The 20841-nt window shown below is 36.6% G+C and overlaps 2 protein-coding genes and 1 long non-coding RNA gene across 3 annotated transcripts; 1 reads left to right on the top strand and 2 right to left on the bottom strand.

Moving 5' to 3' along the window:
- Positions 1–3275: 3275 nt before the first annotated feature.
- On the bottom strand, positions 3276–6393 carry LOC138190548 (uncharacterized). The gene is made up of 4 exons (XR_011176581.1): positions 5902–6393; positions 5404–5508; positions 5090–5163; positions 3276–4628 (listed from the first exon to the last, which is right to left on the bottom strand). It is a non-coding gene; the product is annotated as an uncharacterized lncRNA (long non-coding RNA).
- Positions 6394–7348: 955 nt separating this feature from the next.
- On the top strand, positions 7349–9870 carry mRpL2 (mitochondrial ribosomal protein L2). The gene is made up of 2 exons (XM_069133443.1): positions 7349–7668; positions 9157–9870. The coding sequence occupies exons 1-2, from the start codon at positions 7436–7438 to the stop codon at positions 9830–9832; spliced, it is 909 nt and encodes a 302-aa protein (XP_068989544.1). The 5' UTR covers positions 7349–7435; the 3' UTR covers positions 9833–9870.
- A 1455-nt stretch (positions 9871–11325) lies between these two features.
- Sfxn1-3 (Sideroflexin-1-3) lies at positions 11326–20320 on the bottom strand. The gene is made up of 4 exons (XM_046609439.2): positions 19855–20320; positions 19323–19499; positions 14988–15376; positions 11326–14869 (listed from the first exon to the last, which is right to left on the bottom strand). Exons 1-4 carry the CDS (start codon positions 20034–20036, stop codon positions 14625–14627), a joined length of 993 nt encoding a protein of 330 aa, XP_046465395.1. The 5' UTR covers positions 20037–20320; the 3' UTR covers positions 11326–14624.
- Between the last annotated feature and the right edge of the window lie 521 nt (positions 20321–20841).

The following is a 20841-nucleotide window of genomic DNA, read 5'->3' as shown; positions in this document are numbered from 1 at the left end:
CCCCCTTCCCCGCCCCCTTCCCCGCAACCCTCCCCCCTCCCCCCTTCTCCCCACCCCTTTCCTTCCCACCTCACCCCCTTCCCCGCCCACCTCTGCCCCTTCCCTTCCCCTCCCCCGCCCCTCCTCTCCCACGACCCACCCCGCCTCCTCCTCGTCCACCTCCTTCTCCTCCTGGTCCTCGTCCTCCTCCTGGTCCACCTTGTCCACCTCCTTCTCCTCCTGGTCCTCGTCCTCCTCCTGGTCCACCTTGTCCACCTCCGACCACCTCCAACCGCCGACAACCACCGCGGGTTATACCTGGAATAGTAATTAATATTTTCAGTATGAGAATACATCAAAAATATTGTGTAAGGATTAATATAATTAATCAATGATTTAATAATATAATAAATTGCACAAGCTTGTTCATAGCTACTGAATATGTGCTTGCGCGAAAAATGAATTGAAATAATTTAATGTGAATATTTTTAGAATAGGAACACATCAAAAATATTGTGTGAGGATGATTATAATTAATTATTTATTCAATAATATAATAAATTGCATGAGCTTATTCATAGCTACTGAATATGTGCTTGCGCGAAGAATGAATTGAAATTATTTAATGTAAACATGACTAGTTTGGAATATTTCAGATGAAATATAATTACAATTGCCATCAAATATTATAAAAGTGTTTTACTCACCGAGCACAAATCCTCGTCCACCTTCATCTCCTTGTCTTCCTCGTCCTCCTCCTCGTCCAACTCCGAACACCTTCAACCACCGCCAACCACTTCGAGTTATACCTCGAATACTAATAAATATTTTCAGCATGGTAACAAATCAAAGATAATGTGTGAGGTTTAATATAATTTTTTTATGGACATATTTTACCAAAAAGATTATGAGAAGATTTTAAATTTATAGGAATTTTATTAGCGTACTGACAGCGACTGAATTTCGGCTTGCGCGAAAAACGAATTGAAATAATTTATTGTAAACATGAACCAGGAACCACGGAGCGCTTATCCTGGAAGTCGAGAAGTTTTATTGGCGGACTGACAGCTACTGAATTTCGGCTTGCGCGAAAAACGAATTGAAATAATTTATTGTAAACATGAACCAGGAACCACGGAGCGCTTATCCTGTAAGTCAAGAAACTTAATTGGCGGACTGACAGCTACTGAATTTCGGCTTGCGCGAAAAACGAATTGAAATAATTTATTGTAAACATGAACCAGGAACCACGGAGCGCTTATCCTGGAAGTCGAGAAATCTTATTAGCGGACTGACAGCCACTGAATACGGGCTTGCGCAAAAAACGAATTGAAATAATTTGTTGTAAACATGAACCAGGAACCACGGAGCGCTTATCCTGTAAGTCGAGAAACTTAATTGGCGGACTGACAGCTACTGAATTTCGGCTTGCGCGAAAAACGAATTGAAATAATTTATTGTAAACATGAACCAGGAACCACGGAGCGCTTATCCTGGAAGTCGAGAAATCTTATTAGCGGACTGACAGCCACTGAATACGGGCTTGCGCAAAAAACGAATTGAAATAATTTGTTGTAAACATGAACCAGGAACCACGGAGCGCTTATCCTGTAAGTCGAGAAACTTAATTGGCGGACTGACAGCTACTGAATTTCGGCTTGCGCGAAAAACGAATTGAAATAATTTATTGTAAACATGAACCAGGAACCACGGAGCGCTTATCCTGGAAGTCGAGAAATCTTATTAGCGGACTGACAGCCACTGAATACGGGCTTGCGCAAAAAACGAATTGAAATAATTTGTTGTAAACATGAACCAGGAACCACGGAGCGCTTATCCTGTAAGTCGAGAAACTTAATTGGCGGACTGACAGCTACTGAATTTCGGCTTGCGCGAAAAACGAATTGAAATAATTTATTGTAAACATGAACCAGGAACCACGGAGCGCTTATCCTGGAAGTCGAGAAATCTTATTAGCGGACTGACAGCCACTGAATACGGGCTTGCGCAAAAAACGAATTGAAATAATTTGTTGTAAACATGAACCAGGAACCACGGAGCGCTTATCCTGGAGGTCGAGAAATTTTATTAGCGGACCGACAGCCACTGAATACGGGCTTGCGCGAAAAATGAATTGAAATAATTTATTGTAAACATGAACCAGGAACCACGGAGCGCTTATCCTGGAAGTCGAGTTTCACCGCGTAGCGGACCCGAAGCGCGGGATCGGGGAGGTTGAGAACCCGGTACTCGAAATACGTAGCGGACCCGAAGCGCGGGATCCGGGAGGTTGAGAACCCGGTACTCGAAATTTGCGGAGCGCGACTCTCATCCGTCCGCTCTACTGCGCGGTTCGTTCCAGACTGAGGAATTCGGCTAGCTGATTTTGAATTGGTGACGTCACTTTCTGAACATCCGACATCCAAACTTTGGTTTCGACCTTTAATACTATGTATGATGATGTATGATGTATGATGTGTGATGTACGATGATATGATATGATGTATAATTATTTTAGTTTCCACATTTCATACAAGAAATACGCACTTTATCTCTCCTGCCGATTCCAGACTCAAGCGGCCAGGCCCTTCGATGGTCAGCCGTTGACTGAAGATATATTCTTCAGTGAACGGGTCGGCTAATAACGCTGCCGTTCTGCGACAGTTGGATGATGAAAAATTTTGCTCGTATCTTTCAAATGTGTGTTAAAATACACTCGAAGTGTTAAGAAGCTTCGTTCTTTCTCTCCCTATCACCTTGTTAGGTCTTTAAATCACTACGCAGCGTTAAATACTGTCTCATATACGAAGCATCCATTTCGTCTCGTTCAAAATTAGCGCATCCGTGATGTATTACAGTTACTCTGAATTTTTTTCCATCCGAATACTTTACGAAAAACAATTCTGCTCCTCCACCCAGCGCAGATACTTCACTTGCGACCAGCTAAAACAGCGTTTCGATTCTATGCCTATGAAAATTCAAGATCGAGAGAGCAAATGAAAAGTTGTTGGAATAATTATGAATACTAATGTTATGGAATACATCGAGCGCGCGTCGAATAGAATCCCATTTCGAAATGAATAATTCTTCTCTTTTCATATCATAGCTAATCTAGTAATATAGGTAAATAGGATGGTTGGAGGTGTTCGGAAATGGTAGGACATTTCAAAAGTTAAAGTCGACGATGATCCGCTGCATCAATTTTATCGTTACAGATTTTCGTTTCCCACGAGGCATAGAGTATTCAACAACGGTAATGCAGTCCTTAAAATTCATCATTCATCTCTGTCTGGAAAGCTAATTCGCAAGGCGTGGTATTCTAGATATGTCAAAACTAAGCTAGCGGCACGTGTTTGCATTATTAGAAAAATACCCGTACTCTACATACACTGTTTCTAATCTTTTGCTACATTTGGTTTAATCCCCATGCTTCCACAGCACGAATAGTCGGAAATGTTTTTGATTATCCATAATAAAATAAAAGAAGTAACAAAGCTTAAATTTATTGTTAAAGCTCTAATGAATACATCAAACTGCGGTCGAATTCATTTATTATTTGCACATGACCTCTGTACATTTGATAAATTATTCCTAAATACATTGAAACATACGTATTTATGATGAAATATCATGCAATAGGCTGTGTAAACTATAACTATAATTTCTATCAAATAGCTGCTTTTATGTCAACAGGGCTTTGAGACTCAGTTAAGTTGGATCTCGATTTTTGCTATCGTACGTAGGACATTGGGTTACAAGAACAAATGCGAATTACGAAGAATTCCGTCTTAGAGATAAGGATATTTTGGTTCAAGTATACCTATACACAGAAATCCGTATGTGAATATACTAAAACCTCTGTGTTTATTGTAAAAATCTAGTTTTAAACATGTGTATATATGTATATACACATGCATATGTATACATATACATATATACACATACATGTACATAAATAATTGCCAAGAAATTAGAACCACTTACAACTTGTCGCAAATAGAGTAAAACGTAAGGTTAATAATATACAAATTACACAAGCGCACCATAAAACGTGGCAAGGGTAATCCTAGTGCAGTGATTGTATAAACTGAAGAAATATACATTTACATATACATGATATAAATTAATAGACTAGACAAAAGTATTTAGAGAGCTTATCTAATTCCGATCTTGTAACAATAGATCATTAACATAATCAATATACGGTTAAAGCTGTATTAGCTACGTTCACAATTAGGGATAATATTTTTTATCCATTTTTATAGTTATTTAATGTCTTGTACAACAATTTTTCAAACTTCACCGCAAAATGCCCAACGAGTTCTCGTAGTGCAAATACGAGTCCAATTACCTTACAGATGGCATTACATTGATTTTTGCCTTCTCGCGTCGAGTTATAAATACAGAGAAATCTCAATGAGAGCTCATTTCTATAAGATTTATTGTAGTGCTATATTCGTAGCTGTACCTGTTATTCTATATTATATACTGTCCTAAATTTTAAACACACAGCACAACAATGGCTGAAAGCACAATGACAAGAAGAGAGGAGCGATTTGCATCTTAATAAATCTTTTCTTCTTTATACGTAGCACAGCGATGTCACGTCGGAGGATATGTACTAGTGGATCACTAGGCGGGGCACAGAACTGAAACATAATTATGTTGAAAATCTTCAACATCTCTTACAGAAAGTAGGTACGTTTCCAGACCTTATACACCAACAATGAATATTCATAGAGGCTATATTCATAAATACTCACAAAAGTAAGCTAATATTTTACCCGCAATTGCTTATTACTGATGACTTGATGTGATAATATCCCCTTCCCACCCCTCCCCTCCCCTCACACGACCCACCCCGCCCTACCTACTCCTACTCCTACTCCTACTCCTACTACGACGACTACTCCTATTCCTACTCCGACTACTCCTACTCCTAATCCCACTCCAACTCCTACTCCTACTATTCCTACTTCTACTCATATTCCTACTCCGAGTCCTATTCCTACCACTACTCCTACTTCTACTCCTATTTCTACATCTTCCCCTGATCCTACTCCTGATGCTGATTCTACTTCGTCAAATATTGTAAAAATGTTAAACTCACCGAGCACGAATCCTCGTCCTCCACCTCGTCCAGCTCGACCACCGCCAACCACCGCCAACCACCTCGGGTTATACCTGGAATAGTAATAAATATTCTCAGTATAGGAACACATTAAAAATATTGTGTAAGGAATGATGTAATTAATTAACTAATCAAATATATAATAAATTTTATTAGCGCATTTATATCTACCGAATTTGTGCTTGCGCGGAAAATGGATTTAAATAATTTAATGTAAACATGACAAGTTTGAAATATTTTAGATGAAATATAATTACAATTGCCATCAAATGTTATAAAAGTGTTTTACTCACCGAGCACAAATCCTCAGCCACCTTCTTCTCCTAGTCTTCCTCGTCCTCCTCCTCGTCCACCTACGACCACCTCCAACGACCACCGATAACCACCTTGGGTTGTACCTTCAATAGTCATAAATATTTTCAGTATAAGAACATATCGAAAATATTGTGTAAGGATTAGTATAACCAATCAATTCATCCAATATAATAAATTTCATTAGCGCATTTATAGCTATATAATACCATCTCGGATACTAAAAAATATTTTCAGTATTAGAACACATGAAGAATACTGCTGAAGGATTAATATAATTTTTTCTTTGACAGATTTCACCAAGAAGATCGTAGGAAAATTATGAAAAATTAGAAATTTGGCAAACGCATTGATAGCTTCTGAATTTGGGCTTGCACGAAAAATCAATTGAAATAATTTATTGTATACATGAGAAGTTAAAATAATGTTAGATACAATATAATTACAATTGCCTTTAAATATTATAAAAATATACTCACTGTGTAGAAATCCTTCTCCTCCACCTTGTCCTGGAAGTCGAGTTTCACCAGGTAGCGGACCTGGAGCGCGGGATCCGGGAGGTTGAGAACCCGGTACTCGAAATACGTAGCGGACCCGAAGCACGGGATCCGAGAGGTTGAGAACCCGGTACTCGAAATTTGCGGAGCGCGACTCCCATCCGTCTGCTCTACTGCGCGGTTGTTTCCAGACTGAGGAATTCGGCTAGCTGATTTTGAATTGGTGACGTCACTTTCTGAACATCCGACATCCAAACTTTGGTTTCGACCTTTAATACTATGTATGATGATGTATGATGTATGATGTATGATGTATGATGTATGATGTACGATGATATGATATGATGTATAATGATTTTAGTTTTCACATTTCATACAAGAAATACGCACTTTATCTCTCCTGCCGATTCCAGACTCAAGCGGCCAGGCCCTTCGATGGTCAGCCGTTGACTGAAGATATATCCTTCAGTTAACGGGTCAGCTAATAACGCTGCCGTTCTGCGATAGTTGAATGATAAAAAATGTTGCTCATACCTTTTAAATGTTTGTTAAAATACACTCGAAGTTTTAAGAAGATCCGTTCATCCTCGCCCCATCACCTTCATATGTCTTCAAATCACTGCACTGCATCAAATACTCTCTCATATACGGAGCATCCATTTCATCTCGATCAAAATTAGCGCATCCGTGATGTATTACAGTTACTCTGAATTTTTTTCCATCCCAATACTTTACGAAAAACAATTCTGCTCCTCCACCCAACGCAGATACTTCACTTGCGACCAGCTAAAACAGCGTTTCGATTCTATGCCTATGAAAATTCAAGATCGAGAGAGCAAATGAAAAGTTTGAATATTTATGAATAATAATGATATGGAATACATCGAGCGCGTGTCGAATAGAATCCCAATTCAAACTGAATAATTCTTCTATTTTCATATCATAGTCAATTATTGTAGATAATCTAGTTTGTCTCCTAGAAAATTATAAAATTCATAGTATGCATCACGTAATAATCGTAAATAGATCACGTAATACATACTTTTGATCTCTGCATCATTATTACGACTGATTTATCATTATTCGTGATCTGTGTACACATTCTTCTCTCGGGTACCTATACTTTAATTAAATCACCTTTTTTGCTACGAATTTTGGAAGAATCTTTTTCTCATAATCAATATATTTTATCGCCGACAAGTCGGTAAGTACACACAAGCTAAGTACTGGCTTGACCTCACCATTGCGAAGACTGTGTTACTCGGAAGGTAAGTGTAGCCAGCATCATTTCGAAATCGGTAACTCTCTGATGCTCTGTAATAAGTTCTCAACTCCACCATTGGTAGACCTCAGGGGGCGCAAGCGTACGACGATTTTCGTTTGTCACACCAAAGCCCATTAGGGTTACTGTCCTTATATTCTTCAGTCAACGACTGAAGAATCGAACGTTACGTTGTCACGTGACCTTGCGCACACAGTAGTCGCTGCAGGCGATATTAGGGTCTGTATAGACAAAATGTCAGCCGCCGTGATAACTCACAGTTTGATAAGACGAGTTTTAAATACACCTGTAAAATGGCAGTTGGCGTGTTGTTTTCAACAAGAAAGAAACGTTTGGAAAGGGATCGACAAGCCGAAACCAGGCGTGCCTGGAACATGCTATCGCCGCATTGTGCACTATCCAGAAGAATACACAGTGAAACCTTTGAAGGTCACTAACCTCGGTGGCAGAGACCCTGTCACTGGCAAGTATCTGTATTTATCCGTTAAATCCGTTCAATGAGGTTTCACGTGGTAATTGCAATTGTTATGAAAAAATTTTAGAGGATCATCAACTCTGTAGTAAATTAGCCCTCACCTACCCTAACCTGAAATTATCGTAAACTAACGCATCCTGATAATACTTTTGCTGAAATGTTTCATGGCAAATTGCTAACTTTATCTTTTCGATCTCTTAGAAATGGAAGGCGATGATAAATCTGCGAAGCTAGAATAACCATTTGCCATCGATGGCCTGTTATTGGCGACCCAATCAGCGAGCGCATGTTGCATTCATGGAAAATAATTTTGCATTCGGACCAGGTCCCTGACACTCGATCCACCTGACTAAATTCTTGCGTACACCTCCTAGCGTCACCAATTGTAGTTCAGATTGTACAGCGTTAATGAACAAGCGTGCTATCCTCCTCGTCACTCTACCCCCCTTGCTATCAACGCAAGCTAGGTGCAAGACTACTAGCGCTGCACGGCAGGCGGCGACGCTAAAACGGTCATGCCTTATGCTCTGGCTCTTATGCCAGGAACCTGATTAAACGAAGATTCAAGCAGTGCTGAATAAAAATGTTCTAACACTGCTTTTTTTTGAACTGTATTTATTGCGTAACTAGTCACATGTAACGAACCCTGACCCTCAAACGATTATACATAGTGGCCACTGGTCAGGGCAAACCAAAAAGGTAGAGAATTTGAAAAAGGATCAGGGAAGTTAAGGTATTCTTCAATTAGTTAGGAAATTTTATGGCAGTTTGAAAAGAGAAAGAATAAAGCTACTAATTATGTAAAATCAAAATTCTAAGAACAGTTCTTATCCATGTACTAGGTTCCATTATCGTTAAATAGATCATAAATGTATTTTTGAAGATTGATTCATTGAGAGCTTCATTTATTGGGTACACAAATAGGCTCTGTTAGTTAGGATTTTATTCAGGGAAAACTTGTAATTTGGTCAAAGAAAGACGGAAAAGTGACAGAATTTGTTCGACTATTTTTAGCGGCCACCATGTTATATTCGTTATAACGAAATTCAATTCCTGTAGCAATAACTTTCTTTAGGCAGGTTTATCCCTGAAAAACATTATATCGTATATGAATACAATTCAAAAATTTATCCTCAGTAATCAACCGCAAAGCACTCGTTACTTTAAAAACGGTAATATGTTGAAAATTATTTGACAAAGAGCTTACAATAAAGAAGAACATAAACAAGATCAAAACAAGTCCAGACGTCACAATTATGATTGACTTATATACACAAAATAATTGTTAGTCAAAATATGAATGAAGTATAATTAAGAAAACATTCTACTTTGCAGTGAGTTTTTGTTATAAATCAAACTGTCACTCACTCTCCCATGAAGTATACAATTAGAAATGGAGATTGAAAAGATACACATTTGTTGTTTATAATGATATCGTTTTCATACTTATTGAATATACATTTGTTCTGTGCGCAGGCAGATTGGTGGTGAAGGGGATTGGAGGAGGCATAAAGCACAAGTATCACTGGATAAACTGGAAACGGGAAGGTCCCAAGGGCTTAGATGAGAAACCAAAGGAGGAAAAGGTGCTGCAGGTATTGAAGGATGGATGTAGAACAGCATTCATCGCACTCGTTGCCTGTGGTCAGGAATTGAAATACATTCTGGCTACACAGAACATGAAGCCAGGTGATGTCATACGCACGTCTCAAGCCATACCACGTATACCCGTAAGAGCAAACGAGGGAGATGCTTTTCCTTTGGGTGCATTACCTGTTGGCACACAGGTTCATTGTGTAGAAAGGTATCCTGGTTACGGTGGAACTTTAGTACACGCAGCTGGTACTTTTGCAACGATTGTACGACATGATGGCACGGGCAGAGTAATAATAAAAATGCCAAGCAAGCGCGAGTTCAGTTTGCACAATTCGTGTATGGCTACTGTCGGAAGATTGTCGAACCATCTCCACGGGAGTACTCCAATTGGTAGTGCTCAGAACAATCGATTGCTAGGTAACCGACCAAGAAGTGGATTATGGAAACGTAAGGAGGGACGTCATGGACGTAAAATACGTCCGTTACCTCCAGTCAAAGAATTTTCGATTAATAGTAAACTAACACCTGCCTCTTCTGTCAGACTGACACTCAGCGTGTAATTTATTTTCAAGCTTGTTAATAAACTTATTAAACACTATATCAGCTCATATAGTTTGATTTAATCAATGCTCCGTGAAATTTTGACAATTTGAAAAGGGTCGTTATAAGTTTTATGTTGCGAAATCTGAAAACCTGAAACAGAATCTGAAATTTATAATGCAATATCGTCATTTGTTCAGGCTACATCTTGAATACTACAATGAATATTTTTCTCAAAGGTAGTGTTGTACTCTAGATTCTATTTGTGTCATGATTTTTTGGTTATTTCATATTTGGCGGTGACATTGATTACAAAAATTATTCAATGATTATATAATCATCCACGAACTTTATTTCACATACAATGTGTTACCAGATTGTGTGAATAAATGCTTTACAAGTTGTATATAAAGGAAATATTTGCTCTGGAAAATCTGGGACTTAGGAAATTCAAAAATGAAAGTTTGTAACTGGACCTGCTGTTTCAAGCTGTAGAAATGATGTTGAAATCGGTTTTAATTATCAATTACTCCCAGACTCTGTGAACTGCTGCTTGTTAAGTAGATGAAGTGTATTTTATTATCAACTAGAGTGGTTATAAAGTTGGAAACTCGAAAAAAAATCTTCAACTGTTTGACTCGAAGTGGCCAGATAAAAAATTTATTTCTAAATGACCTAAAACTTCACTGTAGCCCACATTCATATCTTAAAGTTTTTAAACAATCTCATTGCTTTTCTACATAATGATATTCTTCGAATAATTCAATCGCTTCACGTACCATGATATTATATTACAGTTATTTCTTACGTAGCAGTATTGCAGCGTGGTAAATAGGATAATAGAGATTAACTTCATGAAAAGAAAGGAAAAGTATCTTTTATAGTACTAATGCGGAATATGGAAATTAAAAAATATACATTGGTGAGTAATATTTCCATCTCAAAATCTGAACATTCAATAGAAAAATTTCAGGTTTAACAGCTTACTTTCCTCAAGTATACGCTGTTCAAAATTGAATATCATTCGTTCCAAAAGTTTCGTCCTGTCGAAAATGAACACATTTTTTTTAATATTTCAAAAATGATTGCATTATTTTTATACACTACATTCTGTACTTGGAAAAAAACATTTATTTTAAGTTGTAGTGGAATGTGACTAGACTTCCTTTTCTGAACTTGCGTATTATGGTGAGAAATCACAGATTACGATATTAAAATTTTGTACGTGAGTTTAACGAAACATTGAAAAAATTACTGTTTTACAACTTTGGAGTAACTTTGAAAAAATTTAGTAACTGCACATTAACGTAGTAAACTTTAATCTCATCATGAACTCCAATGAAGCACGTGCGCAGTGAAAAAAGTTAACGAAACGGTCGTCATAACTTTTCAATAATATTCCTTTTTTCATTCCCTAATCATTATACCCTAAGTTTAGCATCTGCCAAATAACGTTCCAGAGATGAGAATGAATTATTTTTCCAATTTGTTGCATACTTTTAAAATCAATACGTAATGATTAAAAACAGTAAATCGTTTAATTTGTATAACTCAGAGGCAGACAACGTTTCTGATCATTAATTATAATATCTTATCGATATTGTACATAAAATTTACTACAATACTTATTCCATATGAATTATAATAATCAAACTTAACAAATTTTTAACCATGAACTAATCACATTCTGCGAGAACGTATCAATGTTAAAGTTATGCTACCGATGCTTAGATTTTCAGGCTGCCCCACTTGGCTTGTTCGTTAGAACGAACTCACAACTAAATCAAGAACTATTTATACGCTTAAAATTATACTTTTACAATTGCGAAAAAAAAGAAGAATTTCATGCAGTCTCAATATGACGATCGATAAGCGACACAGACTCAGATTCTTTTAGTTTTCATATCTTGTATTGTGATGGTGGATCGTTAGTCACCGGCGCTTAAAACTATATCGAACATAAGACATCTCTATTCAGAAAAAATACACCTCAGTGAGAACACATGACCTTGATTTTACATCATTAGTAGGTCACAGGTAGGTAACGAAATTTGACGTAAATTTGACATAATAGTGACATCCTTTCTGACTAAGATATGATGCAAAATTATAAGATATCATTCTGACGTCATACTGACTTAAAAATGATTAAAGTGCTACATAATATTTACATAACGCCGTGCTATAACACTGAGATTATTTGTCTATGTACATTTGACATAACATTGAAATCATATTACGTAATAGGTAATATTTTCTTTCGTATTGTCTCTCGAATAACAAAAAAAAAGTTCTTCAACTTTTTCGAGGAACATTGAAATTGCAGCGTAAAATAAGTTTTTTGATATTGCAAGGCCAATAATGTTTAATCATTTGCCATGAGGAATGTCGGCATTAAAATGTTTATAAATATATACTTAGCAATTTTAATAAAACCAAAGAAAAACAATCTAAACTTTTTCTTTAAAATCGCAATATTTAATTATCGAGAATAATTTGCCACAGTGGTTACATCACAGGGACGTTAGCTTTATTACATCCCCGTGAAAAAAATGTCTGATACTTAATTAAGTCCATTTATAGTCTGATAGGCCGATATAATTTTCTGATACGGTTTGATATGACCTGATATGGACATATATATATACCCTAATATTCTCGTATACGTATCTATATCAGAAAATATTTTACCGGAATTGCATTTTGATATCGGTATATATGTCAGACTATGTATAACCTGCCAATCAGAAGATCTGAATCTATCCGAAACGTCAACTATCCGAAAGATTATTTAGTTCTTGGTTTTTCGCATAACAGGCCGAGGTTCCGTTGTAAAATAGGATGAAAATTGTGGACTTCTTTCGAAAGAAGTAAACGAAATATGTATTATACATACATCTGCCACTTGTTTTTAAATACATATATTTTATACACTATATATTCTATTACGTAAGCGTTATAAATGTTGACCAAAAGTACTATGCATCGAATCAGAAGATAGTTCATCTGTTTGAAATACCTATCTATGCATGTGTGCATTGAACGAATTAGAATTTTTGACTATCCGAATGGTTCCCGGCCTCAATTATTTCGGATAATCGACGCTCTACTGCAGCTATATATGCTTAGATTTCATTATATATAAGCATTTATAGCTATATCCGGCCGCACATGGCCTACATATAGCTTTTTTATCTCGTCAATAGATCTTCTGATATGAAGGTCATATATGCCCCGATATTTCAATGTATGTCCGTGTCAAAAAATGTCAATAAAAAATCAAGTTTCGATACATTCAGCCAGATATGTCCGCGTATGATTTTGTATATTCGAAACGTTTGAGAATATCAGGATATATACGTCCATATCAGGTCATATAAAGTCATCCCCGGTGAAAAGAAACTCTGTCATTTATTAATAATAAACTAAAAAAAATCAAGAAATTCAAAGAATTGAAAGAAATCTTTACATTCTCGTGATATCAACTTTCAAAAATCAAGTCCATCTTCCAAATGTAGTTTTACAGAAAAATTGTTTTTTAATGAGTTATTCAGAGTCTAATCCATGATATCCTTTCTTGTGGGAGGTGAAACATTTCAAGTTTAGTATGTATAGAAGTTACCAAATAATTCTGTTACGTATTTCTACGTTTGAGTTACAAGTGTATAGTTGATCTGTATAATGTATTGTACCAAGGTGAAGTTTTAAGAGTATTGTATTGTGTGATATTCTTGTGTAAGATGTACGCCTGTGTTCCAATCCACTACATTATATCTGCATGATATCAGGTATATGTAATCACAAAGTCATATTGACGGCATAGTTATAAACTAAAAAAATTATAACCGTCATTATTACACCAGCGTTATGTCAAATTGATATCAGGAATATTATTTTTGTTACGTCGTCAGTATCTGACGTCGATAAGTACGAAAAAACAATGAGTTACATCTTACGCAAAGCATGATATTGAACGACATAATGTTGACATAAAGTTGACATAAACGTGTTCACTGGGACATGACGTATAAATGAGGATACATGATATTATAAAACTATCAATTGCATAACTATCACGTTATTGCGGAAAATTCAAGTGGACTTTTGAGACCACGATATGTTTAGTCATAAAACTAAATCAGGCTTACGACGTGTAATTCAGCAATCGGTCAAAGTTTCCGTTCCGAGCCTTAACAGCTTGAGTAGACAATTCATACTGCAAAGGTCAAGTGCCACTAATGTACGCGGCTATAGCTTATTACGTGAAAATTGATTGGCGAGAGAGTTATGTAACATAACATCGTTTGCGAAATGTGGCTGAGAACTAATATTTGCAATCAGTTTAAAACGATGTTACTATTATTTAATACTTATTATTCTAAAATTTGGATAATATGGCAAGAAAATTTGCCACGAGAAGCAATATCTTCACTATTATTGTCATTTTATGTGTATAATTAATTATACAAGCGCTGATACTACACGTATCAAGTGAATACATGCAGGGTTACGAATAAATGACTCTGTACGTATACACGTATGCTTGTGTCTTACGTCTTCATTCGCTACGCGAGAATCGGTAAAATCACTGAAAAAAAATTTCGCTGATCGAGTGACAGGTCTGGTGGCATGGCCCGGTGTATGTAACTCGATTACAAAAACCACAAGAAAAATTTCTGACAGATCGTCATGAATTTTAAGTTGGCTAATTCTCTAGACTTTTTCCAACACAGTCGATACAATTATTATTTCGATTTGCAATATATTCAACCCGACTATACAATATGAGGTGAAATCTAAATTTCTGTTTTCTTATAAACCTTTGTTATAGTATACTATTTCGGCGTTTTGATCCCTGGATCGTATTTGTTCTTGCACTTCTGGTTCCAACTCTTTCACGGGAACGGCAACGCGCTGTGCAAATAATGCACAGCAAAGGGGAGTTGCAAATGTTAAGCAAACACCGCAAAGGGCGACTTGAATCGGACCCGCTGCCCATGGCATCCGCCTCAATAAGTTTCTCTTTTCCATGTAGTTCATGAGCAGCGGTGCTAATACTGGAAGAAACATTTAAAAGTTGAAAGTAGGTTATTACTGGTTCGAACAAAGGCCAAGGTCCATTGTCGCGGCATTAATATCACGCTGAGGAAACCGTATAAATTGAAATGTACAAACCCATGCTAGGCGAGGCCATCAGAATTCGCGAAAAGGTAACGGAGAAGATTGCCTGTTTTGCGGCGGAAACGCTGCTTCCTACTTTTTGTCCTTTTTCATTTTGAAGCTCGATACCTTCGCGTAATTCGGTTATCCGCATCATGGGTATGTTGACACAGTTAGCAGCAGCAACTGCTGCAAGCGGTACCAATCTCCCCGCCAACGGCGGTCCTTTCTTTGCAAGGTGGTTCAAGGATAGTGCCGTAAAAAGGGCGCCCCCGGTCGCCCCCACGTAACTTTGTACCAAAGTTGATACTGGGATTGGACTGGATCCACTCCGATTCGTATAGTTAACCAAAGCGTTGAAAGACTGATTGAACCATTGCCAGAATACGACTGCCGGAGTTGACCTGCAAGTTTTGAACCGTTGGTAGATTGTACATTTATTTACGTACTAATTTCGTGGATACATATTCCGTACGTGGTATCTGCGCCAGTAATTCACTCGGCACCAATCAAAGACCCCAATCAAAGTGCGGAGAAGGTATGTAGGTATAAGGGCTTTAACGCGAACAAACCTTCAGGGGGACATCCATGATGGATATGCAATGCCTCTATTAGACATGCATTTCAACTGAAATGAGGTGCAATAGAGGTCTATTTGAGATCCAAGTATCTGCTGTAGAACTCTACAAGATAACTACATACACAGATCTTCGTTAGAAACCTCATGGATTTTACGGAGAAGTTATTTGGACCTCCAATGGACGTCCTTTCAATCGATTATTCATGTTTCATCCACACGGAACCGCTAATAATCGTATAACGAAAAACATTAGAAACTACCATGTGCATTTTTCCTTACATGCGATTCACTTGAAATTTTTCGTGCCCCGGCATTTGCGGTTGCTGGTTACGAATTTCGAAACTTGAAAATCCAAAATGGTGGATCGAATATGGCAGACGCAAATTGAAAAAATTATTTAATTTCGATAAAACTATACGTTACATGGTTTTTGCGGTCACTGATTACGAATCTGAACTCGAAATTTGAACATTGAAAGTATCGGATCGAATATTGCGTGTTTTTTTCTTATATATCCGTTAACCAAATCTGAAAGTTTGTGCGTATAAAGTTGGTCACTTCAAGTTTCACATATTCTAAGTTAAAATATTTCTTCGAATATTGATTTTGATCAATTTTTAGCATATAGATGGCGGACACCGAAACACTTTAATTGAATAATTTTTCCCCTTAAAAGGAGTCCAATATATCATAGTCGTCACAAATTACGATGATTCTAAATAATATGGTAAAACATTGGGTTGAGGGGCATTTTAAAAAGATATTCAATTTTTAAGGTGAAAGTTGAGGTTCTTTTATGGAACTTGGTTGCAATATATAAGAAATTCGGACGATCTGCGTCATTCTGGGCAGTCAAATGGTCTCGATACGGGTTCTTACACTGAGAAAAATTTCATTTGGTACAGTAACTAGAAAAATTCAGTAACACAGGTATCGTTAAAAAAACTGTTTGAATATTGTTGGAATTACGAAAAACAAGGTACGCGTAACCATTTTGTGCTATTGTCGATCCGTTTTTGGTAATTATAACACAAAATCAGTCCTTTGCTTTACTTTTACTCTACTTTTTTAGTTAAATGAGGCTTTAACATCAATTTATTGCTGCACAAGCATTAAAGTTTCGCAACATTACAAGAAAATATAGTAACAGTGATCGTAATTAGAAAGAATAGTAACGGATACCAGACTTTCTGGTAACAGCTACAAAACTGATTTTCATTTTGTACCTAGAACCATATTTTTCGATTGTGGTAAAAAATGAAAATAGTTAAGGACTGAGCGGTAACCGAAACTAAAAATTTCTTTCAGTGTATGCACAGAAAATGAAATCAATTAGTATCATGTATCTATTATTCATATTTAAAAATTTCCAAAAATGCGTACACATATAGGGCCCAACTAAATGAATTCGCAAGAAAAGCACTGAGGTCCGAGTATATGAATTTGATCGTGGAAGCATTTTGTAGAAAATTCTTTGCAAAAGTGCAATTTGAATTTTTAATGTAAAATCGACAGTTTAATCACGAAGCACGTTTACTTAATTTTTACATGAAATTGATTTGCGAAATGATAACTTGCGGACTGTTGAATCTACAGAATTTGATCCTTGGAACTTTGTTGTAGAGTAATTGAATTTCCCACAACTTTGTTACTTTAATTTTTGCAATAAAGTCAATATTTTAGCTAATCAAAACCTTCAAAGTTGGATTTTTACGTACGATTGACATGAATTTTGTTCAATGGAGCACTTTGACGTGAATTGAATGTAGAGTATTTATTCTCTACAAAATGGTTAAGTGGTCAAAATTCACAAACATAATAACATCATCGTGTTTTTTAAAAACCTAGTTACCTCGAATTCCGAGAGTGATGTGTCTATAATTCGATTAAGAGATATCCGTGAGCAAGAATAATTTTTTTGCTTTGTACGGATAGTTTTTCAGGTGAAAGCGGAAAAAAATTATGTAACGGTTACAGGCATGGCACACAATAAATTAGCGGCTGAGCAAGACAACATTGTACATTAGGATTTGGTTTAACAATATCTTATTTCAGCTCTGAATTTAAAAACATCGTACCTCAAAATTATTGAAATATATCATACGTCAGAATTGTACTCAAAACCATTCCATCTCAGAGATTGGTGAATATGATTTTCAAAGGCTAAAAGTGGTGGTTAACTTGTCAAATGCGATTAACTGTTAGCATGACTTTACTCAATCATAATGCAATATTGGACCGTATTTGATGTTTTATTTACGAATTACTGGGTTTGTATACCAAAAAATCGGCTCTGTCGTTTCTTTGCGGAAAACAGCTGATTACCGAAAATGCACGAAAGCTTATATCACAGCATATCATAGCTTTGTAAGTATCAAGTACTAATGGAGTTTTTGTATTACGGTTCAGTTTACTTTGTCTCTTCTCTTCTCTATGGGTGAACAACAATATATATAAACCATAATTCATATTATATTGAATAACAGATGACAACGATTATTTAATAAAAAAAATTCACCGTCACTCTTTTTGTTTGACGTTAGTTTTTAATACAATTAATAAAGTTATTTTATAGTGGAATTTATATCTAAAAATTAATGCTATAACTATTTAAAATCGTAATTGATAAATAATTTATGAAATAAAGTCAACGTGGCACATAAAAATTTAGTAAAGAAAGATTGAAATTTCATTCCAGTTTATATTTTAACCAGCACTTTTATTCTTACAAAAATTATGTATTCAAAAATGTCTTAGTATGAGAAAAACTTTGCAAACGAAATATTGATATTTATATCATATAGGATGTTTTTGGTCCAAATTCTGAGATGATTTTGAATTAAATCCTGGAATACAATGTTTCTCAATCCAATTCTCGATTATAATGTTGCTGAACCAATTAATTCTCAGCCGTGTGAATGTTGCAAGACGCATTTTTCTATGAGGTTAAAGGGTGGAGTTTTTATAATATTACATCTCAAAGTTACGTGTTGCGTCATTTATTATTACACTCAGGGTCAAGATTGTTTTGTGTGTGACCGTAGATGTGACATGCGGTTATCCGAGGAACTCATCGTCAGTTCATGCATTCGTTGCATGAATAATTGCGAGGCTAAGCAATTTGCATGACTGATTAGTATATTTATAAACTTCATTTAGTAAACTTGTTTACAAACATGTTGAATGAAGTTTGCAGTTCGTAATATTGACGAAGCGAAATATTAGCAGAAAAAAAAAATTAAAAATTTCATAACTTAAAAATTATACCAAATTGTGCACAAGCATATCCTGTTTCATTAAAGTTCTTATTCGCGGTTTATTACACTTCGGACAATTTTTTGGTTGCTCAATAGCGATTCATAAAAAATTTTTCGAGCTTCAACTTTTCCGTTTCGGTCTGCTGAGATTTTGTATCTCCAATTCGAGACTCGTAGACTGTGCAGTATGGTCTGCACGTATTGTATCACAGGTTATCGATAAAGTAACAGGTAATCTTTCGATTAAGGTGATCAATGAAACCATCGAGAGGGGCAATTTGTCATTCGTTTCAAGTTGACGAGAGAGGTTGATTTATGATTATATATTCTCGGTACACGGCTCGATCAATCTACAGTCTTGAGGTTTTGGGTCAGTGCAAAATGTTATCGAACTGCTCGTTGATTAAATGTACGAGCGTTTACGGTGTCAGCGTTGTATAGTAGGCTCAACTGATAAGTTGTAGGCAAAACTGGTACAACACTAGCTGCCATAAATTATAAATATTTACACACTTGTAGAAGGTCATCATGCAGCCAGTGATCAGCATATTCATAGGCACCTGAGCACTCATACGTCCAATTAAGATCATCTTTTCCCCGGTGTCGGGATGATACGCACTGTCGTAAAGATACTTGCAGCTCCACAGTTTATCTTCCGTTATCCCCAGTTTCTCCAGGCTTTCACCTTTCCTGATTCAAATTTCAACAATTATAGTTCACAAGTGTAATTCGTGACTGATAATCATACATCAATGAATATTTTGTCACGGAAATGGTAAATCCTGAAATTATAATTCGGGTGACACGTTCAACGGGTTCAAATGGTTCAAAACACCATACGCGTGTGAAAAGTTACGCAACGCAATCGCGTGGATAATTCGATACTGCTATACTTTAATGACTCCAAGAATCGATTGTTCAAAGTGTATAACACTCAATTGAAAAGAATGCCTATGTTACGAGTGAATACTTGGCACATCTTTGGTAGCAGCTGAATAAATTGCACGTATAGGAACACCGTGTAAATATATTTGCATTAATCTACCTATATTTATGAACAATATCGCTAGCCTCGGCGAGTTGTTCAGCGGTGGCAAAAACGTTCATCGGATTGGTCAGTGTGAAGAAATGGCGAGCCCGACCCAGGTACGATCCTTGGTCCCATTTTGGCTTCTCAATATCAATAAATTGGCTTTTTCGCTCACTACTTTTTCCGTTCACGGACATGTTTTCTTGAAATTATTCCTGCTGTTTACCACTTTTCAATACAAGAATCAGATATAACAGCCCCCGATTCTGTCCGTGTAACTGAAGCTGGTATTCAAATTGCACGTTTGATTGAAAAATTTCGAGATAAAGCGAATCTGTATCGATGAAAAACAGGTATTGATTATGCCTGACCGCTGGCAATGGTGCGCTGCTATTATGGAGCAGCTACCCATTCGCCGAGAAGGGAATTGGGAAGACTGGCGAGTACGAGGAATGGGGCCAGAGCGAACGCGTGCGCTGGACTCGTTCGAATCTGAATTCTGAATTCTCGTCGATAAGCGTAATGCATGCGTAGGTGTGTAACTTCTGCGCGCGCAACTTTAGTTCAGCTTACGACCGCAAGGTCGAGGTTGTGTCGTTAAAATTATTCATACTTTGAGCATAAGAGGTTCGCGGGTATTTCCAAGTTTCCAACCACTAACAGTAGGTGGACATCTTGGTACCCGAAGCGTTGGAACACCTTGGCAGTTCGTTGTTTCGCTTATTGTTAGACAACGTAAATAAAGCCAGGGAATAAAAATCAAATTTTTAAAATAATCATTACGACTGGGTATTAATGTAGAAATTGTTTATTCCTTGTCCATTTATCTTGCGCCAGTGTAGTCGTAAAGATAATTTTTTGTTCCATTTCGTTCCCATTCACTGCAAGTTATATATGGAAATCTAAGCAACGTTAGCATTATAAGGATCAAAATACTTTCTACATATTTTTCTTGTTATTTGGCGAGAATGGGTTCACTTTCACTGTACTCTAGGCAAATTG

The sequence above is a fragment of the Neodiprion pinetum genome, chromosome 1, assembly GCF_021155775.2.
Source record: "Neodiprion pinetum isolate iyNeoPine1 chromosome 1, iyNeoPine1.2, whole genome shotgun sequence".
NCBI lineage: Eukaryota > Metazoa > Arthropoda > Insecta > Hymenoptera > Diprionidae > Neodiprion > Neodiprion pinetum.
This window is presented reverse-complemented; position numbering and strand designations above follow the sequence as displayed.